Genomic DNA, 21,059 nt, shown 5'->3' on the forward strand with positions numbered 1-21,059 from the left:
AGCAGACTTTTCTGAGAGACCAAATTGTGCCACACCATTATTAATGTTCAGTTGTGAAAGCTATATATATATTTTTTTAAGCACATTACAAATCTGCCTGTGCCATTTTTGAATAATCTGCAGTTACTCCTGCCAGCAGCTTCCGATAATTCAGCTTTATACATGTTGAAATTTATTCATCTTCAACGTGTACAACCATTTAATATTACAAGTCTCCAAGCCATTGCACTTGCAAACATGGTGGACCCATGTCCTGAGGCTTTCGAACAGAGTTGATAAGAATATCCAGCCCTTATCATGCCCAAGTTTAAATCAAAGCAATACCAGAAAGCCCAATTATACCAGATGAAGTTGAATTTAGCATCAGTGAACATGAAGAACAGAAAGGGTGTGGGGTGTTGGGGGGCAGTGGAAATGGAGGAGGTAGTGGAGGGAAGAGGACGACCCCAACCTTGGACCACCTCACAGGATGATTGACCATATTCTCCTTGATGTTCCACAATTTTGCAATGAAAGCCTCAGCCACTATCCCATCTGCAATTTTACTCTCAGCTCACACCTTAGAGTATTGCATTTGTATTTACTCCCTCATCACTACAGCAAACTCTATGTTCTAGCCTTGTTAACATATTGGCAAAATACTGCAAAGGATGTTCTCAACAATCAAATGCTGATTGCAAAAACATAATTTATCCAGTTATAAACTTCATAAATTGTTTTACAACCAGGATTTTGATATTGCTCTACTATAGATTAATTCAGAGTTTTGTGGGGCTTACTTCTGGAGATCATCAGAAATTGACAAAGGTTCATTTTCTTCATCTTTTGTCTCTTTGCAGAAATCAAGAAAGGATTTGCTGTGGGAAGCTGTGGTACAGCAATAGGTATTTTGTTTTTTTGATATAACAGTTTTCACATTTTGATTGTATTTCCGATTCTGAAATGGAGATAGCACATAATTAGTCATTCTAACTCCAGTAGACCCTGTCAAGTATTTTTTCACTGCTTATATTCAAATTCACAATCGTGTTGATAAAATCACCACGAGACAACTGGTTACACAACTTGATCACAAATGAGCTCCAACTGCAACAACAGTCAAAGTGCTTCAGCCAAATTCTCAACATGGAAAAACAAGCCTACTGTATTTCAGCTTCAAGCTCCTTAACTGTCTTACTATTTTTAGAGAATCAGAATCAGGTTTATTATCACTGACTCGTATGTCATGAACATTGTCGTTTTGCAGCAGCAGTATAACACAAAGGCATAAAAATTACTATAAATTACAAAATAAATAAATAGTGCAAAAAAAAGGAATAACGGAGTAGTGTTCATGGACTGTTCAGAAATCTGATGGCGGAGGGGAAGAAGCTGTTCCTAAATGGTTCACTGTGGGTCTTCAGGCTCCTGTACCTCCTCCCCAATGGGAGTAATGAGAAGAGGACATGTCCCAGATGGTGAGGGTCCTCAGTGATGAACATGATCCTCTTGAGGCACCATCTCTTAGAGGTGATGATACCTGAACTAAGAAGGATCACAAATATGATTTTAAAAAAGACCTTCCTATTATTAACATTACCTTTACATTTACTTGATGTTCTGGCTGTACATTTTTGGTTAAGGCAACTTCTTCGTTTTGTTGTGCTTGAAGATTAAGATTTCGCACTGCAACAACTGGAGACAAAAATCGGATGTTAATTACCTGTAAAGACTTCTTTTGAAACATGCTTTTCTTCAGTTTGTGAAGTTGTATCAGTCAAGTTTTAACCGAAATGATAGTCAATTTTCAAATTTTGAACTATGAACTTAACCCCCTCCACACATTGATTTCTTTAACTTGGACCTTCAAATTTTTCTTTCCCCCCTTACAGTGAAGTTGAGCTCAAAATCAGGTATCTGGATTTCTAACCACAGGCCTCTTCATTATAGTTTAGTCCCTGAATTTTGTTACTTTATAATATGCATTAATGAGACTATCCTCACTCTACCCTGATAGTTATTTGGTTTGTTGGAGCCTTTATCAATCTGACCAACAAGTTAAAGTGCATGTTGAGTTTTTGAAACCATGTTATGGCTTACGATAACGCCCATGAATTTTTAGTAAACTGCTGGCAAACCTCCATTCAGGACAATGAGTCAAGTTAGTTTTCATAACCAGAGTCACATGCAGAGGTAGATCATCATTTTCTAGCCATGGAGGTGGTGGCCATTTCTCCTATGTGCAGTCCAGCTGCCTCTGTCTGAGCTTGATGGCAATTTATTGAGATTAGTAATTATTTATTTTATGGGGCATTAATCCTGTCCTATACTCCTTCCATTGGCCACCACTGTTGAATATTGATTGGCATGTGTCTTGGAGTAAATCACACAGAGCTTCCTTGATTTAAAGTCAAGGTCATGCTTGGTCATCAAGTATTTTGTGGATTTAGAGATTTAGATTCATATAAATGCATTGCATAGTTCAGACTATGTGCAGGCATCTATGTACTCACAGAAGTGAAACCCTACAGAGATTCATAAGTCATACAATTTGAGTCAATTTTGGCATCTTCACATCACTATTTCCCTTGGCACAAGTGCCGAAGTCTCGAATTCTGTGGACGCAAGTTTGGGAAGAGCAAGTCTGTCTTTGCTCTTTCCTGCAGGCCTCATGATGGGCCTTGAAAGTCAAAATAGTCAAGGGTTCAGCAAGATACTTCAGGTGAGCATGAATCTGCAGAAACAACTACTAATGTCATGACACTTGTCTTGGAGTTTGAACAACACTTCAATTGCTCAAAAGGCTGGGAGCATATTTAGGTCATCTGTGACTGATCAGCTGATCCCTCTCAGTAAGGATCCTGGATCAGAGTCATACATCTGATCAGTGTAAATGTACTCACATGGTTTTGTACTCAGAGTCATACAGCCTGAAAACAGCCCATTTGGCCCACAACATCCACAATGACCAGTGGGCGTAGTAATCCCATCTTCCAGCACTTGGCCTATAGTCTTCTACATCAAAGCAATTCAAGTACTTAAATGTTGTCAGCAACTCTGCTTCTCAGGCAGTGCATTCCAGGTACTAATCACAATCAGGGTGAAAAAGGTCCCCCTCAGACCCTCGCTAAATCTCTCACCCCTTATCCTAAATTTATGACTTTAGGCAGGCTGGCTTCAATGATGTGGCCTAGCCATGTGAAAAGTATCACTGTCAATTCTCTGGCTGTGAAAATAGGGAGGAAGACTGGTAGCTTGTTCCATCTTTGAGTGGTTTTTCAACATCTTGCAAGGAGATCACTTCTGACTTATGCCAACTTCTTAGCAGGATTGCTGTTCTCGAGAATGCCAAAATCAGAATGGAAAGCCATAGTATGACTGTAACGAAACTTGTACTTATAAATCTCAAACAACTATCATTTTAAACACATTTTTGTAAAGCAATTAATTTCCACTTACCTTTCACTGTACATCATGAACTTTCTGCCAAGGCACAGCTGAGATTGTGGGAGTGTTGGTTTCTAAGACACTGTCCTTATTACACTTGAGGCAGCCACTAAGTGACACACAAACTAGCCAACATTACTAACTACAAACTTTCCTTCAACACTATGAAAAAATACACCATTTCAGCTTCCCTTGCTGGCGTTCCCAAAATCAGCACCATGCTACTGTTCCATAGCACAGCTGTTACAGCAGATTCATTTTAGCATCATCTGCTTTAAAGCATGTAATTAATAAAATGTTCAAATAGAATATCTTACTCTGCATTGGTCTGTGATCTCCAGTTGATTCAACTTTATGAAGTAACACATTATAGTGCTGTTCAAGATCCAGATGTGGCATATTGTCACTGATCTACAAAGAAATATTGTACAATCGCTTGAGAAAAATTCCCTCATTCTGAAAGACCAAAATCTGCAGTTCACTTTGTAATATTTGACCAACCTCTTGAAGGTCACTTTCTATTGTTTGCTGCTTTGGTTTTGGTGCTCTCTTGGGTCTGCTAAGGTTGAAGAGGTGCTTGAATGTAAAAGGAGCTGCGAGAGATGTTGATTTGCTGACCATAGGTTTATATTTGCCTAAATTTTCCATTTCAGAAATGTTATCATCAGTTTCTCCTGCTTCGCGTTGGGCCTTAATTTCTTTAGAAACTTGATGTTTTATAGCTGGTATATTCAAACTTTAAAACAAAAAAAAATCAGAGAAATATAGTTGAAATAGAATTAACCACCAAAAATGAATTCACCCCTCCCATTGTACTATTTCTTTTCTGAGTTAATATCCATTCCTATTCCTTTTTTCAAGGGATTCTGTGCCCTTATTTCTAAGCTGCTAGCTAATGATCAAGGACCAATGGCAAAGTGTGAAGCTCTTGTAATTTCTGATGGAGCATGGATGGGATTCCTTCATCCCAGGATTTGGCCTAAAGTAATATTTTATGTAACTATAATTTAAAAGGTGACAATAGATTACATAATTTATATATGTTAACCCAAGGCATTCAAAATGCAGGTAAGCTCTAGCAATGAGGAAAAAGTCGGTGGGTTAGTCAGCATCTGTGGAAAGCAAAATGCTACCAGTCAATGTTTTGAGTCTGTGACCCTTCATCGGGGCGGGGTGGGGGTGGTGGGTGAGTGGCGACAGGCCAGACTTATACGAGTAGGATAAGAAGAACAGCCCAACGTGATATAAAAACAGTAAATGGAAAATGCTGTAAAGACCAAGCAGGTCATGCACCACCTGCGGAAAAAGAAACAGTCAACACTTCAGATGAGAGACCTTTTATCAGCCTGAGAAAGAGAGAAACAAGTTATTCTACAGAGCAGTGAAGATGAGGGAAGGTGACAGGTGGAACAAAGGGAATTTCTCATACAGAATGAAGTAATGTGGCAGGTGGGATCAGATTAATCCACTGTGGTTAATATTGTTAAATTGGTTTATTATTGCCACATGTGAATGCAGAATAAAGTGTTATAGATTACAGAGAAAGTGCAGTGCAGGCAGACAATAAGGGGCAAGGCCAAAACAAGGTAGATTGTGAGGTCACAAGTTCATCTTATCCTACTAGGGGAATGTTCAATAGTCTTACAACAGCTGGATCGAAGTGGTCCTTGAGCCTGGTGGTACGTGCTTTCAGGCTTTTGTTTCTTCTGCCTGATGGGAGGGGGAGAAAGAGAGAATGTCCAGGGTGGGTGGGGTCTTTAATTATATTTGCTGCTTTACCAAGGCAGCAAGAAGTGTGGACAGAGTCCATGGAAGGGAAGCTGGTTTCCGTGATATGCTGAGCTGTGTCCACAACTCTGCAGTTTCTTACGGTCTCGGGCAGAGCAGTTGCCATACCAAGCTGTGATGCATCCGGTTAGAATGTTTTCTATGATGCATCAATTAAAAATTGGTGAGGGTCAAAGGGGATGTGCCTAACTTCTCTAGCCTCCTGTTCTTGTTCTAGGTTAGAAGAGAGGAGGTGAAAGCAGACTTTTGGGAAATAGACGAGAAGCAGTCAAGGACTCTGTCCACTATGATAGAGGGGAAGCCAGGGTTAAGGAAAACAGAAGACATTTCAGAGGCACTTGAGGAGTGTCTCATCATTGAAGAAGATGTGATAGAGACAAAGGAACTGAGACAATGGAATGGAGTCCTTTGCAGGGGACAGGGTGGGAGAGTGTATAAGCAAGATAGCTGCGGGCTTGTTGTGATGTTTTTCCTCCTAATGGGCTTATTATGATGTTTTTCCTTTTAGCTTTTCCCCTAATATGAAGGTGGAGAGGTCCAAAAAGGGAAGGGAAAAGTAAGAGATGGAGCACCTGAAGTGACAGCAGGGTGGAGATTGGCTGCAAAAATGATGAAGAAATTCAAATTTGCCTTAGTGCAGGAAGCAGCACCAAAGTAGTCCTCAATGTATGGAAAAAAGAGAGTTGGATTACAGTGTGTTAAACTACAAGGTTTACAATCAAGAAACCTAATACTATTTCTTCTGTAACAAATTGGGAAACTAAATTCATCACACAAGGGAATATCAAGACAAGACAGAGAGCACTGGAAACCGCAAAAAGCTACAAGACCAGACATCATCTCTGCTGTAGCACTTAAACAATTGTGTTACAGTACTAGCTGATTCAAGTTGTTGTGGTACAATTACAACATAATGTGAAAAATTGCCTTGATAGATCCTGTTATAAAAGGCAAGACAAATCCAAACCAGCTAATTATTGTCTGGTTAATCAACTCTCAATTATCAGCACAGCAATGGACAGTATTGGTGCTTTTAAGTGGCCCTTACTCGCTGATGCTCAGTTTGGTTTCTGCCACAGTCACTTAGCTCCAGACCTCATCATAACCTTGGTCCAAAAGTTGAATTCCAGGGAGGAGATAAGAGAGACCACCCTTGTCAAAAAGGCAGCATTTGATCAAGTGTGGCATCAAGGAGCCTCAGTAAAAAATGTTGTCAATTGGCATGTTTTTGGAGTAATGCCTCACATTATATGAAATGCATTTTAAATAAATAATATGGAAGAACCCAAGTGTTACAAAAGTAGGTTAATGGATTGGTGAAAGACGATTGAGAGACTGAGAATAGAACTTAGGAACATTAATAGACAACAATATTGACAAACTGCAATGCCGGATTTGGGAGTAGTAACGAGGCTAGGACATACACCATGAATGGTGGAGTCGCAAGTTGCATTGAACAGTAGAGGGATCTTGGTGCACAAGTCTGAAGATCCTTGAAGGTGGCAGTGCAGATAGATAGCACGGTTAAGGTGGCAGATATTGGCCTTCATTAGTTGGGACTAAATACGTGAGCAGGAAAGTTATACTCTAACTTTATAAAACATTGGTCATATCTCAGCTGGAGGATTGCATGCTGTTCTGATCACCAAACTATATGATTGCACGCTGTTCTGGTCACCAGACTATTATATTGCACTGCAGAGAGCGCAGAGGAGATTCACCAGGATGTTGCCTGGGACGGAGGATTTCAGTTATCAGGAAAGACTGGAAAGGCTGGGTCTGTTTTTTCCAGAACGGAGGAGTTTAAGAGGGGACATGTTTGAGGTATACAAAATGATGAGGCATATAGGTGAGTAGACTGCAGGAAACTTTTCCCAAGAGCAGGAGTAGATAAAACTAGAGGATATACATTTAGAATACGGAGTAAGAGATATAGAGGAGAAGTGAGGGGGATCCTAGATGGGTGACCATCTGGAATACACTGCCCGAGACAGTGGTGGAAGTAGATTTGTTGACAGCATTTAAGAAGTGTCCAGATGTGCACCTGAATCACTTCAGCATAGAAGGCTACAGCCAAGTGCTAGAAGATGGGATTAACACAGGTGGGTGCCCACTGGTCGGTCCCTGATTCCATGCTGTATGACTCCATGACTTACAGTAAAGGGAAACACTCATTTTGCTAAGAATAATAGGAGGTTACGATACTTGCAAGGTGTGACACTGGGGCAACAAAAAACAGGATAATTACACCAGTCATTGTATATTGTGCAATAGATTAGCAGGGCCATGAATCAATCAGACCAAGCACCAGGATTTATTTCAAGAGGGATAGAATTGAAAAGTTGCTAAGTTATGGTCAACCAATATAAAACTTCAGTTAGACCACATTAGGAGTGTTTGTAGTATTCGGATTGAGACGTTATAAAAGGAAATAAAGGAACAATGGAATTGGTGTCAAAAAAATTACTTGAATGATATGGGAATCTTTAAAAATAAGAAAATGTTTTGATAGGATGAATTCATAGATGTTTCCATTTGTGCCCAAGAGCATAAATGGAGATCACCAATCTCCCCTAGATAACAAGCATTCACTTAAATGAATCTCAACTACAAGAAAGGAATTCATTAATGTAATTTGTCACTTTAAAAAAAATGCATTGTTCACCACTATGAAGAGCGGGAAACACATTAGGAAATGGCTTTCAAACACAGGAGTCTGTGAAAATAAGCAACATTTAAAAATCCTTTTAATCAAGTAAATGGTAAGCAATCTGTTAAATAAGCTGCAATGTATTTAAAATTAAAAGAAAGCTTGAGCATCTGTGCTTTGCCATCTGGCAACAATGGTCACTGGATGAATGAATTGTGAGTTTCAGCTTGTACGTTTCTGCTTAGTGAAACGATCATCGTTTGCTTTTGATTTACTGCATCCTTACTGGGAGGAGATTGACTAGCTTTTCTAACCATCCACAGCAACTGGAATTCCCTGTGAAAGTTAAGAGTTTTATTGTACCTCCTGCTTTATGAATTTTTGCATAATGGAAGTTCTTTCAGAACCCAATTCCTTTATTTTCTGAGGGAGACCTGTAGTCATCAAGAAATCCACAAGAATTTAGAAGAAATTTCTTTTCTCAAAGTAGGAGTGAGAATGTCGAGGTTGCTACCAGGGAATTATTAAAGCAAATATTATGTATGCATTAATAGAGACGAGACAAGGAAGAGGCAGAAAGAAATGAAGGGTACACTGACGGTTTCAGACGAGGAAAGAGAGGAACGTGCTCAAGTGGAGTACAAACACCAACATGGGTCTGATTAACTGAATAGTTTATTTCTATGCCGTATCTCCCATGTTACTTAATATGAATCAATTAATTATGCACATATTTATGGCACTCCATGTTCTCAAATTAATTTCTGTAAACAGATTCTTGAAATAAAACTGAGAAGAAGAAAATACACAAAGAAATTTGTAAAACTTACAACTTAGTGCAGTCAAGAGCAAGCTGGGCCTTGAGTCTACTTAGGTTAGCCTCATCAGTGAAAACAGAACGCTGTCTCACTACGTCCATCATATGAAGATAGTGAAGGAACAGCTGTTCACACACTGTGATGATATGTGCAGTAATTCGTCGGCCGAGCTCTTTGTTTTCCGTTTTTGTCAAAGTACTGTCATGAGAATAGAGCTCAAACACCTCCCAGAGGAACTTCACATCTGATACAATGATTCCTCCCTAAAAATAACAATGCCAGCTCAAAATTAGTGTATACAGAAATGAACCATTTTTTCAAAAATAGTACTTTACACAATTCAAAAGGCTTTAGTTTGTTATTGTATTAAAATGTATTCCGTTCCTAAAGTACAATGACTAATGGGCATTTTTTAGGTGGGATATGCAGACAGTCTGCTAAGGTCCAATATTTTAACTAAGGTCCAAAATTTATTTACAAATCTCAGTCATATAATTCACTTTAAATATTCAGAGGGAAATATTTAGTTTCCTCTCCTAAACATAAATAATGTTACTTAGATATTAATATAGTTTTGGATGAAGATAAATTTGGATTCAACTGTGATGGCTCTTGCAGTCCAAAAGCCTACCAACATTTACTGTCTTGGAACTATTTCCAGCAACTGAGCTATTATTTTTGGTCAGAGGGGTGAGGAGCTAAAGTCAGAAGGCAAAACAAAAATCTGCTGAAGCAAGCAAAAAAGTATGAAGCAAGGTACCAGAAGACTGGAGGATCGCCAACGTCATTCCTTTATTTTGAAAGGGCGGCAGGGATAAGCCAGGTTGCTACAGGCCAACAAGCCTTATATCAGTGGATTTATGTGCATTTGGAAAGGCAGAGGCTGATCAGTGATAATCAGCATGGCTTTGTGTGGGGGAAATCCTGTATCACTAATTTGACTGAGGTTTTTGTTTGAGGAGGTAACTAGGAAGATTGATGAAAGAAAGTGGTAGGCATTGTCAAAATGGATTTTGGTAAGGCATTTGACAAGGTCCTGCATGGGAGGCTAGTCCAGAAGGTTGAGGCCCATGAGATCCAAAGCAAGTTGGCCTAAATGGATCCAAAATTGGTTTAGTGATAGGGGACAGAGGGTCGTGGTGGAATGTTGCTTTCTGATTGGAAGTCTGTGACTAGTGGTGCACTACAGGGATCAGTGCTGGAATCTTTATGGCTTGTCACCCATCAAAATGACTTGGATGGAAATATAGTAGGAACAATTATGAAGTTTACAGATGACAAAGTTTTGTGGTGTTGTGGAGCACAAGGAAAATTTCCTAATGCTCCAGCAGGATATGGATCAGATGGAAAGTTGAGCAGTGTTGGCAAATGGAATTTAATCTTGACAAATGCAAGATAATGCATTTTGGGAGACAAAATATTTTGCAGATGCTGGAATCTGGAGCAATACACAAAAAATAGGGGTAGGACATATAATGTAAATGGCCAGGCCATAAGGAGTGCTAATGAACAAAAGGACCTTCGGATTCAAGTCCATAGTTCCCCGAAGATGGAAGCACAGGCAGATAGAGTGGTGAAGGCGACATATGGGATGCTTGCCTTTGTTGGTCAGAGCATAGAATATAAAAGTTGGGAAATTACATTGCAACTTTACAAAACACTGATTAGATTGCAGTTGGTGTGCAGTTCTGGTTGCTACACTGCAAGAAGGATATGATTGCAATGGGGAGATTGCAAAGGAGATTCACTAGGACATTGAAAAACACAATGATGCTGGAGGAACTCAGCAGGCCAGGCTGATGGTGCCTGGCCTGCTGAGTTCCCCCAGCATCATTGTGTTTTTCATCTAGATTCCAGCAAATGCAGTCCTTTGTTTCTCTTCCCAGCAGGACATTACCTGGATTGGAGGACTTCAATTAGAGAGAGAGAGATCGGATAGGCAGCACTCATTTTCCCTGGAGCAAAGAATCCTGAAGACGTGTGATAGAGGTAATTAATATTATGAGGCACAGACAGGGTAGATAGTTAGAACTGTTTACCCCATGATAGGGGTATCAAAAACAAGAGGGAATAGGTTTAAGTTGAGAGAAAGGAATTTTAAAGGAGATCTGAGGGAAACTTTTTCAAAAAAAGAATTCAGAGAGTGGCTGATATCTGGAACTTGCTGCCAGAGGAGGTCAGATACAATTACTACATTTAAGAAACATTTAGACAGACACTTGACTAGGCAAAGTGTAGAAAGATACAGACCTAATGTGGGAAAATGGGATTAGTGTAGATGGCCGCAAGGTTGGCACGGGTTTGGTGGGTTGAAGAGCCCAGTTCTGTGCTGTACGACTTTAAGATGTAAAATACTGTAAATCTGAAACATGAATACTATGGGTGGGAAACACACAACAGGTCAATTGGCACCTACAAGAATATTGGACTTCACATTTCAGACTCTCAACCTTCTTCAGGGTTCTGATGGAAGGTATTATCACAAAACATCAACTGATGTTGACTGTCAGCTCTCTCCACAAATTAAATAAAGAACGTCTTTAAAATAATTTACCAACCAGTTCTTGTTGGGTTGCTACAGAGACAGTTTTAATTTCTGATTTTGCAGCAATCCTTCTCTGAATCAATTCACAAAGATCAGTGAGGGACGATGGGGCCAACTTCACATTCTCGTCAATAGGGGTTACTGGACGCTCCAGATGCAGCACTTTAAAAACATAATCAATAATACATTCAGCCAATATACCACATCACTTCATGCATACTCTAAGACACTGTATTTAAAATATTCTAATCCTGTCATTACACATCAAGTACTTGTCGGTATTATTTGAAAGTGCTTTGAAATAATTTGACAAATTATATTGCCCTGGCTACACTGTTTTCCACTCAGGTTAAGAGAACAACTCTGCTCACATAAACAGGACATACACAGTGGTCCCTCTTTCCTTTCTGATATCCTTGAATACTTTATTCAGTGGTTCCAGTGGTGGTCCTCTACCCCTTCTGATGAATCATTCACTTTTGAATGAAAAAAAAGTTTAGCATGATTCAAAGATGAATGCATTGTCTTCCATATACTTGGCCTGCAATTCAGATAATAGTTTTTTTTAAATATTGCTTCTAAGTATTAGCAATTCATTGGGCAGTTTCTTAGACAGTTCATCATTCAATCTCCAGCTCTGCTCCCACACTTCCTGTCTGCAGCCTTGTGCTGGGTCCACCCTCATGATGCAGCAACTTCTCACACCAAATGAAAAGTGAATGGTTTCCATTGGAAGACCCTTGGTTGTCAATCCAGAACATATGCCCCATGTTTAATACTGTGTTTACAACTAGTAAGCATAAAGATGTACGAAGAAAATATTATGAACAATTTTTTAAACATTTTTTCTCAAGGGTGCTTCGCAGTGGAGTCCTGGATGCTAGTCTCCAATATTCCTGGAAACTCCAGAACAAACCTGGAAGGGTAGAAATCCTAACATCTTGTTTCTTGTATCTACCTACACATTGGTTCTATTATTAATCACATCAGCTATGACTAAATTGCTAAAGTGCTAACCAAAGTAGAACTCTCACTTCAAACACCCACTCCAGATAAAAATCTGAGCTGACACGGTACTGAGGGAGCTGTTAAACCGAAACTTTGATTGTTTTCTTTGCTGAACAAGAAAGATCCCGAGATGCTATTTTGAAGAAAGGCATGGGATTTATTTTCAGTGTACTGGCCAATATTTATTTCTCAATTAACACATTTATTAAAAGATTCGCAAAACTGCCTGCAGATTCACTGGGTGCGAGTTGGGTTCTGAGGTTTCTACAATAGAATGGTGACTACTTGAATGATTCCAAGATATTTGAACCATGATAAAGTCTGGAAAAGCACATTATAAAACCATATTTACTTTGAAAAAAGTGAATCATATTTTATATTAAGCGAGTTACTATTTTTCCTAGCAGTTACATCTATACCTTTACTGAGGCCTCAGGTCTTTATACTAAGAGAAATTTGAGCAGAAATCTAGGCTGACACTTCAGCTTCAGTTGCAAGGGAGAACAGTACAGTTGCAGATATGCAAAGAAGAGCAGGGAAGTTTTTCTGAGTGTCTAGCCCAAAATTTATTGCTCAACCAACAGAGTTGATCATTACCTGTGGGGTCTTGCTTTGCACAAATTGCTGTTATTTTTCAATGACAGCAATTTCACTACACAAGCACTTCATTGGCCTCAAAATGCTTTGAATGAAGATGTGATGAAATCATGAAAGACAATATATAAATGCAAGTTGTTTAATTCCTGTCTCTTTCCTTCCACCCCATTTTCCTAAATCAATACACAGTAAGAAAAATGAATTTTTTTGTTATACTTCCAAAATATATTTCCATCACATACACCATGTTAAAATAATTTTTAATGTATTTCAATTAGGCACCCACAAAAAAAAATCAATATCCATAAAGCACGATATATTCCCTGGAAGTACCTGGAAGGTCTATATCTTTAGTTTTGGGTGTGAACAGACTTAGAGGCTCGAGTAGGTCTTTGTATCGCTGATGCAGCTCCTTAGCTACTACAGTGCTTCGCATCGTAGAATGTAAACCATTTCTATTTGGCAGTCTGCTGCTTTTATTTTCCATAACTGCTACGTTAAGACCTTTAGTCATCATTATAGAAAGTCACTGCAGAGAGAAAACATAACCAAAGTGCAGTTTAGACACTGCACGAACTCTACAATTTAGCAATTTAAAATGAACATATTTCTTTAAAAGTGAATCATCCTTAAAATACTTTTGCATCGTCAAGAACCAACCAAAACATCAAGGTGCACTATAGAAGACAACAGATGGCAGATGCTGGAAATCTGGAGCAACACACAAAAAGCTGGAGGAACTCAGCAGGACAGGCAGCATCTATGGAGGGAAATGGACAGTCGATATTTCAGGTCAAGACCCTTCATCAGGACTGAGGTGCACTAAGGCAAGTTAATTGAACCATTAGTTATTAAATCATGACCCTCCCCCTCCCCCATCCTGGCTTCCCCACTTTCTTTGCTCTTTTCTAGCACAGGCAAGGAAAGGAAATAGAGCAAAATGATGACCCTTAAAACTACTTGCAGTTTAAAATCACAAATTGTGCTTTTTGAAATGGCAGAAACAAGCATTTAGGAAATCATTTACTCCGGGGAGTCCTAAAGCTCTGTAAAATTAACAGAATTTAAATGTTAGAAGGGGCAATATTGTATTTTGTCGATAAACTGAGTATTGCAGATCAACCCACAGATCAGTTTCTTTAATGTTTTCTTGAACACAACAACTTTAAACCATTAAGACCTCAAAATTCAATTGTGTTAATCTATGCTGATCCATAAACATTACAAACTACTTTCTGAAATATTATTCTTGCCTAGTCATATTCTGATTTTATTTTAACCTTCGACCACCAACTTTAATCTACAATATATCACTTTCTTTAAGAATGCTGTCCTTACCCAATTTCATGCAAATCTTTCCTAAGACTTTTTATTTAAGAAAACAAGAAATAAAAGATGTAAGCCATTCAGTGCTTTTTAACTTAGCATCATGTTCCTGAATTAGCCTCATATCCCTCAGTTCCCTTAATACAAAAAATTTACTTTCTTGCTCTGTTGCACAATCTTCGGCAACTAAGCTTCATAGCTGCTTAGGTAGAAAAGTCAAATTTCAGTGAAGAAACTTCTCCTTATCATGTAATCAATACCAAATACCTCTACTCCTAGACTCAAACCCTCTTGCAATTAAGCCAACAGATTGTTGCATCATGCTGCATGTTAACTTCTAGTGATTCATACCCAAATCCCTTTGAATATCAACACTTTGCACTCCCTATCATTTAAAAAACCCACATTATCATTTTTCCTATGAAATGTGAAAAATGTTACCACCTTGTGTTACACATGTCAAGTTCTTGCCCATTCACTTAACTTGGCAATATCTCCTAAAGTCGCTCGACATCCTTCTCACAGGCAACATCTCACTTTGCATCATTGACAAACTTGGATATATATAACATTTTCTGCCTTCATCCAAATTGCTATCAACTGTAAACAACTGGAGCCCCAGCACCAATCCGTGTGGCACTCCACTGATCCCAGCCTCCCAACCTGAAAATAAACTGCTTTTCTCCTCCTTCGTTTTTTGCCCATTAACCAATCCTCAAACCATGTTGCCATGTTACCTTTTGCTCTAATACTATTTAATAACCTCTTGCATGGCATGCTTATCAAAGGCTGTCTGGAAGTCCAAATACACCAGGTCAATTGGTTCATCCTTATCTACTCTGCTGGTTACAACCTCAAAGAAATAGTAGATTTCTCAAAACATGATTTCCCTCTCCTAAATGTCCGCCCAATCCTAAGTGCCCATTTACCACTTCCACAATTATACATTTCAGCATTTTCCTTTCAACTGATATCAAGTTAAGTGTTCTGTAGTTACACTTGTCACCATCCAATGTGTGGGAACTGCTCTGAAATCTATGGGATTTTGGAAAATGATTAACTATATCCATAGCCATCTCCTTCAAAACCCAAGGATACAGATCATCAGTTTTATTGCTTTTCACTCCCATATTTTCTCCAGTAATAAATTTTACCAATGTTAATTTCTTTTAGTTCTTTGTTTACTTTGGGCCTGTTGTTCTCTATTTCCAGCAGGCTTTTTGTGTCATCTTCCATGAAGATGGAAGAAAAATATTAATTCCTCTGCCATTTTCCTATTATAATTTCTCCTGTACCTGTCTGTAAAGGACATTAATTTCATTTTTGTTTTATATACACATCTCTCTACAAGCTCTACAGTCTGCTTTTATATTTCTCACTAGACTATTCTCATTCTTATCAATGCTTTAGTCTTCCTTTGCTAAATTCAGAAATTTTCCCAGTCCTTGTGTTTACTGAATTTCTGGCAATATTCTACACGTTTTCCTCTGATTTATATCTTCTCTTGACAGCCATTGCTGGACACTTTCCTATTGGATTTTTCCCCTTAAAAAAAAAGGGATATGTGTTACTTATAAATCATGTATTAGATATTTTGTTTGCTGCTATACCTTGTAATAAAGTTTCTCAGTCTACCATAACCAATTCACGCCTTCAAAGTTTGCTTTATTCAGATACATGATCCTAGTTTTGGAGTAAACTAAGTTACTTATAATTATTATATAGAAGTATCATTCGTGATCAGGTTCCCCAAGTTTAATTCTACCTGCCCATTACAATGGGACCATTATAGAAAAATGTCACCAATGCCATTTTGTGCGTCCAACTACGGCAAGCTATCCCTTGGCCCAGGTTTCTTGATCATGCTCAATGTGGTCAACTATGTTGGCCTCCTGTACTCTGGTCTAATTCCATGGTATCACTTTATCTGGTTGCACTCCTACTATTCCCAATCCTGACAACACATCCAAAGCAATGGCTGTCCTGCCACCTCTCCACAGTCACCTCAGATGCTTTCCAGTGTTCCATCCTGAGGCCTTTGCTATTCATCAACTGTACCTTGCCTTCTCTTCAAGGTATTTGCACAAATAACTGTAGATACACTGCATTATCCGAGGATGAGGATTGTTTCTTTCAGTAAGAAAGTTCCAAACTGACAGTCTATCATGCCTCATGCTCGTACAAAAAAAAAACTCATGCGTTATTCAAAGAAGAGCAATGGAATTCCGTCCAAGAGAGGTTAACTGGTCCCCTATCTCACTCAGAAAGTCAGGCAGTATCTATGGAGGGAAGTAGCCAGTCGAAGTTTCAGTAGGGATCCTTCATCTAGGCTGAACGATAGAGGGGAGATAGCCAGTATAAAGAAGTGGAGGGAAGGGGTAGAGCTAGAGCCAGCAGGTGACAGGTGGATCTAGGTGAGGGGGTGGGGAGTGATAGGCAGATGGGGGAGGGGAGTGTGGGAATGGCACCAGAAGCTGGGAGGTGATAGGCAGAGATGACAACGAGCTGAAGATGGTGGAACCTGACAGGAGAGGAAGGTGGAGCATGGAATCAAGGGAAGGAGGCGAGGAGGGCAGCTTCATTTCCTCTCCCTTGCTGCATTTTCAGATAAAATAAAATGCTGTACTGCCTAAGCTTCTTCCAGAGTTTGCCATCCACTTAATTTCCATCCCACCCATCTCCACTCTTACCTTAACTCCAGCATCACTGAAACCTTACTTCTGTATCAATTGCTGCATCGCCTTCAACATTTTACTCAGTAGGCTCTCATGCCATCATCCAACTGAAATATTCACTAACAAAAACCTTCTAGTGCAAAGTCCTTCTCACCTATCCATCGTGTTTTTATCAATTCCTTCCCCTAAGTCAGTTCAAAATCCTCATCATTTGGTTCACCCCATTCCACTTCTGCAACTTTGTCCAGACTTACAACTCTGGCTTCTTCTGCAAAATCCCCACCTCCAAGGATAAAGCCTTCAGAATCTTCATCTATGAAACTTTCTCCCTACACGCTACACTTTCTCCCCTCTCATCAAACTCGTCCACCTGTGCATGATATCAGTTTCCACTTTTTGTTTAGTATCTTGGGATCATCTATTTGTAAGTTGCTTCATTAATCATACATTTTCAGCATCAATGTATATGCTTCTGAAAATCCAATGTATAAAATTTGATCTGGAATACAAATTACTGCATGATGTGTTAACACATTTTATTCCCTGTCAGTTCTGCTTCATATCATACATGCTATTCCATGGCCTCATGTATGCAGTAAACTCCCTTGCTCTCCACCTCAGGGCTTAGGTGATGCTAACAAATGATTTTTTTTATGTCAATTAAGCAAATGTTTGTGGTAATAAATAACCTTTCACTAAAATTATAACCCAAACTCTCTGCTATCACCATGCGAAAACTCCTTGAAGCATTCTGACAAGCACATAAAATCAAGTAGTAAAGTTAGGAAAACTCCTTGAAGACAAAAAACAAATTGCAGGAAGAACTGAGGGTCAAGGAGCACCTGTGGAGCCAAAGAGATGGTCAACGTTTTGGGTTGAGACCCTGCATCAAGACTGAAAATGTAGAGGAAAGATAGCCAATATACAGAAGAGAGAAGGAGGGGAGAGACAGTGGCAGGTAGGTGATAGACTGAACCAGACAGAGCAGGGAATGATGGGCAGATGGAGCCAGGTGGGAGAGGGGGAAGTGCTGAGATACAGACTGGTAGGTGATAGGTGAAAACAGATAAGAAAATATTAGACAGACGAGGCTGAGTGGTGGAAGCGAGGGAGAAAGGTAGAGACAGAGGCTGGGAGGTGATAGGTAGAGCCAGATTAGGGAGGGATGATGAGCAGATAGAACCAAGTAAGGGAGGGGATAGGAAAGGTGAGCCAAGGGAGAAGAAACACCGTTAGATAGATTTGTGGGTGATGGGCAGATGGAACCAGGTGGAGGGAGAGAGGAAATGAAGGGAGAAGGGATGGAAAAAGTGGATAAATGGAACAAAACCCTGGGTGGCCTGGTGGGAGTGGAAAAGGAACACGAGGGGAAATAGGAAACTGGAAAATTCAACATTCATAACACTGGGCTGTAGGCTACCAAAGCAGAATACGAGGTACTGTTCTTCTAATTTATGATTGGCCTCACCACAGCAGTGGAGAAGGCTGAGGACAAACAGTTAGGTGTGGGAATGGGAAGGGGAGTTGAAATGCCTTGCAACGGGAAGTTCAAGATGGTCGTTGCAGATCATCAGTAAGACTATGCTTGGTCTTAGCAATGCAGAGAGGGCCACAACACGAGAACCGAATGGAATAAAACAGGTTGGAGAGGGTGCACATCAATCTCTGCCTCACCTGGAAGGGCTGTTTAGGTCCCTGGATGGTGGTGAGGGCGGAAGTGAAGAGACGAGTGTTGCAACTCCATGGGAAAAGGACAGGGAACTATGTGTGGTGGGTGGGAAGGGATGAGTGGAGCAGGAAGTCAGAGGGAATAGTCCCTGCAGAAAGAGAGAGGGGGTGGGCTGGGGAAGATGTGGCTGCTGGTAGCATCCCAGTGGAGCTGGCGGATGTGACAAAAGTTGATATGCAGGATGCGGTGGCTGGTGGGGTGAAAGGCAAGGACCGGGAAAACTCTGTTCCGTCTGGGGACAGGGGATGTTGAGAGCTGACGTGTAGGATATGTGTGAGAGTTCAATCAACTACATCACGGAGAAAGCCATATTTCCTGAAAAAGGACATTCCAGAAATCCTAGAGCAGAAAGCCTCATCTTGAGAACAGATGTGGCGGAGACAGAGAGAGAGGGATGGCATCCTTACAGGAGACGGTAAGATAAGATTTCTTTATTAGTCACATGTGCATCGAAACACAGTGAAATGCATCTTTGCATAGAATGTTCTGGGGGCAGCCCGCAAGAGGTGCCACGCTTCTGGTGCCAACACAGCACGCCCACAACTTCCTAACCTGTACGTCTTTGGAATGTGGGAGGAAACCAGAGCACCTGGAGGAAACCCACGCAGACACAGGGAGAACATACGAACTCCTTACAGACGGCGGCGGGAATTGAACCCTGGTCGCTGGTGCTATAACAGCGTTACGCTAACTGCTACACTACCATGGTGTGGGGAGGTGTAGTCGAGGTAGCTGTGGGGGATCCTTCGGTTTGTAGGTTTCTCTAAACAGCCCTTCCAGGTGAGGCAGAGATTCACATGCACCTCCTCCAATTGGTCTATTGCATTCAGTGCTCACATTGCGACCTCCTCAATGTTGGCAAGACCAAGGGGAGACTAGGTGACCGTTTTATAGAGCAGATGCACTGTGTCTGCAACTGCTATCCTGAATTTCTAGTTGCATGTCACTTCAACTCCCCTTCCCATTCCCACACAACCTGCCTGTCCTTGGCCTTCTCTGCTGTCACACTGAGGCCAAATGCAAACTAAAAGAACGACACCTCACTTGGGTAGCCTACAGCCCAATAGTATGAATGAACTTTCCAATTTCAGGTAACCCAGTCCTCCTGTGTTCTTTTTCCAATCCCACCAGTCCACTCAGGTTCTCTCCCCGTTTGTTCACCATTTCCACCCCTCCTCCTCTCATTACCCTCCCCGACCTGTCCATCGTCCCCACTTCCTCTGACCCCACCTATTGCCTACCAGCCTGTCCCACTCCTCCCTCTCACTTTTTTTCTCCCAGCTATCTTCCCTCCACACTCCCAGTCCTGGCACAGAGTTTCTACCCCAGATGTCCACCATCCCTTTGCCTCCATGGATGCTGCTTGACCCACTGAGTTCTGCCAGCAGTTTGGGTTTTTTTGCTCCAAATTCCAGCATCTGCAGCCCCTTGCATCTCCTGCGGTGGTGTGAATAATGCACACAGGCTTCATCGTCGATACAATGCATGTGTACGAACAACGACGCTACCATGCTGCTCATTTCCCCACCTGTGGCAATAAAACAAGAACCACTGGCTTTTATACCAAAACAACAAACCTTCCAAAACCCACACAGAGTACAAAAACAGACCACACAATAGAATGGCTAGTCTTCCAGCTTGCTGTCCAGCCACCGAACAGACTCGAACCAGGTCCGTGGGGGAAACATGGGCTGCGGCAAGGTCAGGAACAGCGACCCCAACTCCAGCAGCGCACTTCTTCCACCTCCTCACGCCGCTCTCTGGGACCGTCTTCCTCCGCATCCAATTGTCCGCCGAATGGCGGAAGGATCCGAGTGAGCCGATCCGCCGGGTTGCTAGGAGACGCCGGTACACGGTGCTCGGTGAGATCACCGGCCCGATCCGGCCCCAACAACCCCGGGCGGTGCAGCGACTGCGAGCCCAGGCGCAGGCGGCGGAGCTCAGACCCTCCTCACTGTCAGCATTCCCCACATTGAGCCCCCTCGGCTGAAGATCCTTTGCCATGACCAGGATCCCTGTTCTGGAGCAAGACCCAACCCCCCAATGATAGAATCGTAGAGCCCAGAAGGAGCCCCTTCGGCCCATCTCCTCCATGTCCGATCCCTATCTTCGCTGATCCCATTTGCCTGCATTAAATTAATATCCCTCCACTCCTTTCCCATCCAAGTACCTGTCCCAATGTCTTTTAAACGTTATAATTGTATCTGCCTCCACCAGCTCCTCAAGCAGTTTTGTTGTTAACTTCAAAAATAGGCTTTATTCATGATAAACATATATATATATATATATATATATATATATATATACACACACACACACAAGGGAAGAAACAGTGCAAAAAACTTTTACACTGGTGGTCATTACATTCAGCAGTGTAAACATTTAACAAACAAAAGCACCACGCCCCTCCACGTGGTTCCTGAGGCGACCCCCTTTCATTGTTCCAGGGGCCATTCCCACCCAATTGCCCCTCCATGTGCAGTAGCGGAAGGACCCT

The 21,059-nt window shown here is 41.0% G+C and overlaps 1 protein-coding gene across 1 annotated transcript in view; it reads right to left on the reverse strand.

The window, feature by feature from the left end:
* The window catches only part of ccdc87 (coiled-coil domain containing 87), a 52,219-nt gene extending 31,930 nt beyond the window's left edge, over window positions 1-20,289 (reverse strand). The window contains exons 1-8 of the mRNA XM_052034152.1: window positions 20,173-20,289; window positions 13,166-13,361; window positions 11,241-11,389; window positions 8,695-8,945; window positions 3,928-4,162; window positions 3,744-3,837; window positions 1,580-1,674; window positions 780-937 (exon numbers count right to left, since the gene is read on the reverse strand). Of these exons, the coding sequence (XP_051890112.1) occupies window positions 780-937; window positions 1,580-1,674; window positions 3,744-3,837; window positions 3,928-4,162; window positions 8,695-8,945; window positions 11,241-11,389; window positions 13,166-13,349 (1,166 nt within the window). The 5' untranslated portion in view covers window positions 13,350-13,361; window positions 20,173-20,289. The remainder of the gene's footprint in view (window positions 1-779; window positions 938-1,579; window positions 1,675-3,743; window positions 3,838-3,927; window positions 4,163-8,694; window positions 8,946-11,240; window positions 11,390-13,165; window positions 13,362-20,172) is intronic.
* Between the last annotated feature and the right edge of the window lie 770 nt (window positions 20,290-21,059).

This window comes from Pristis pectinata, chromosome 19 (assembly GCF_009764475.1).
Source record: "Pristis pectinata isolate sPriPec2 chromosome 19, sPriPec2.1.pri, whole genome shotgun sequence".
Classification (NCBI taxonomy): Eukaryota; Metazoa; Chordata; class Chondrichthyes; order Rhinopristiformes; family Pristidae; genus Pristis; species Pristis pectinata.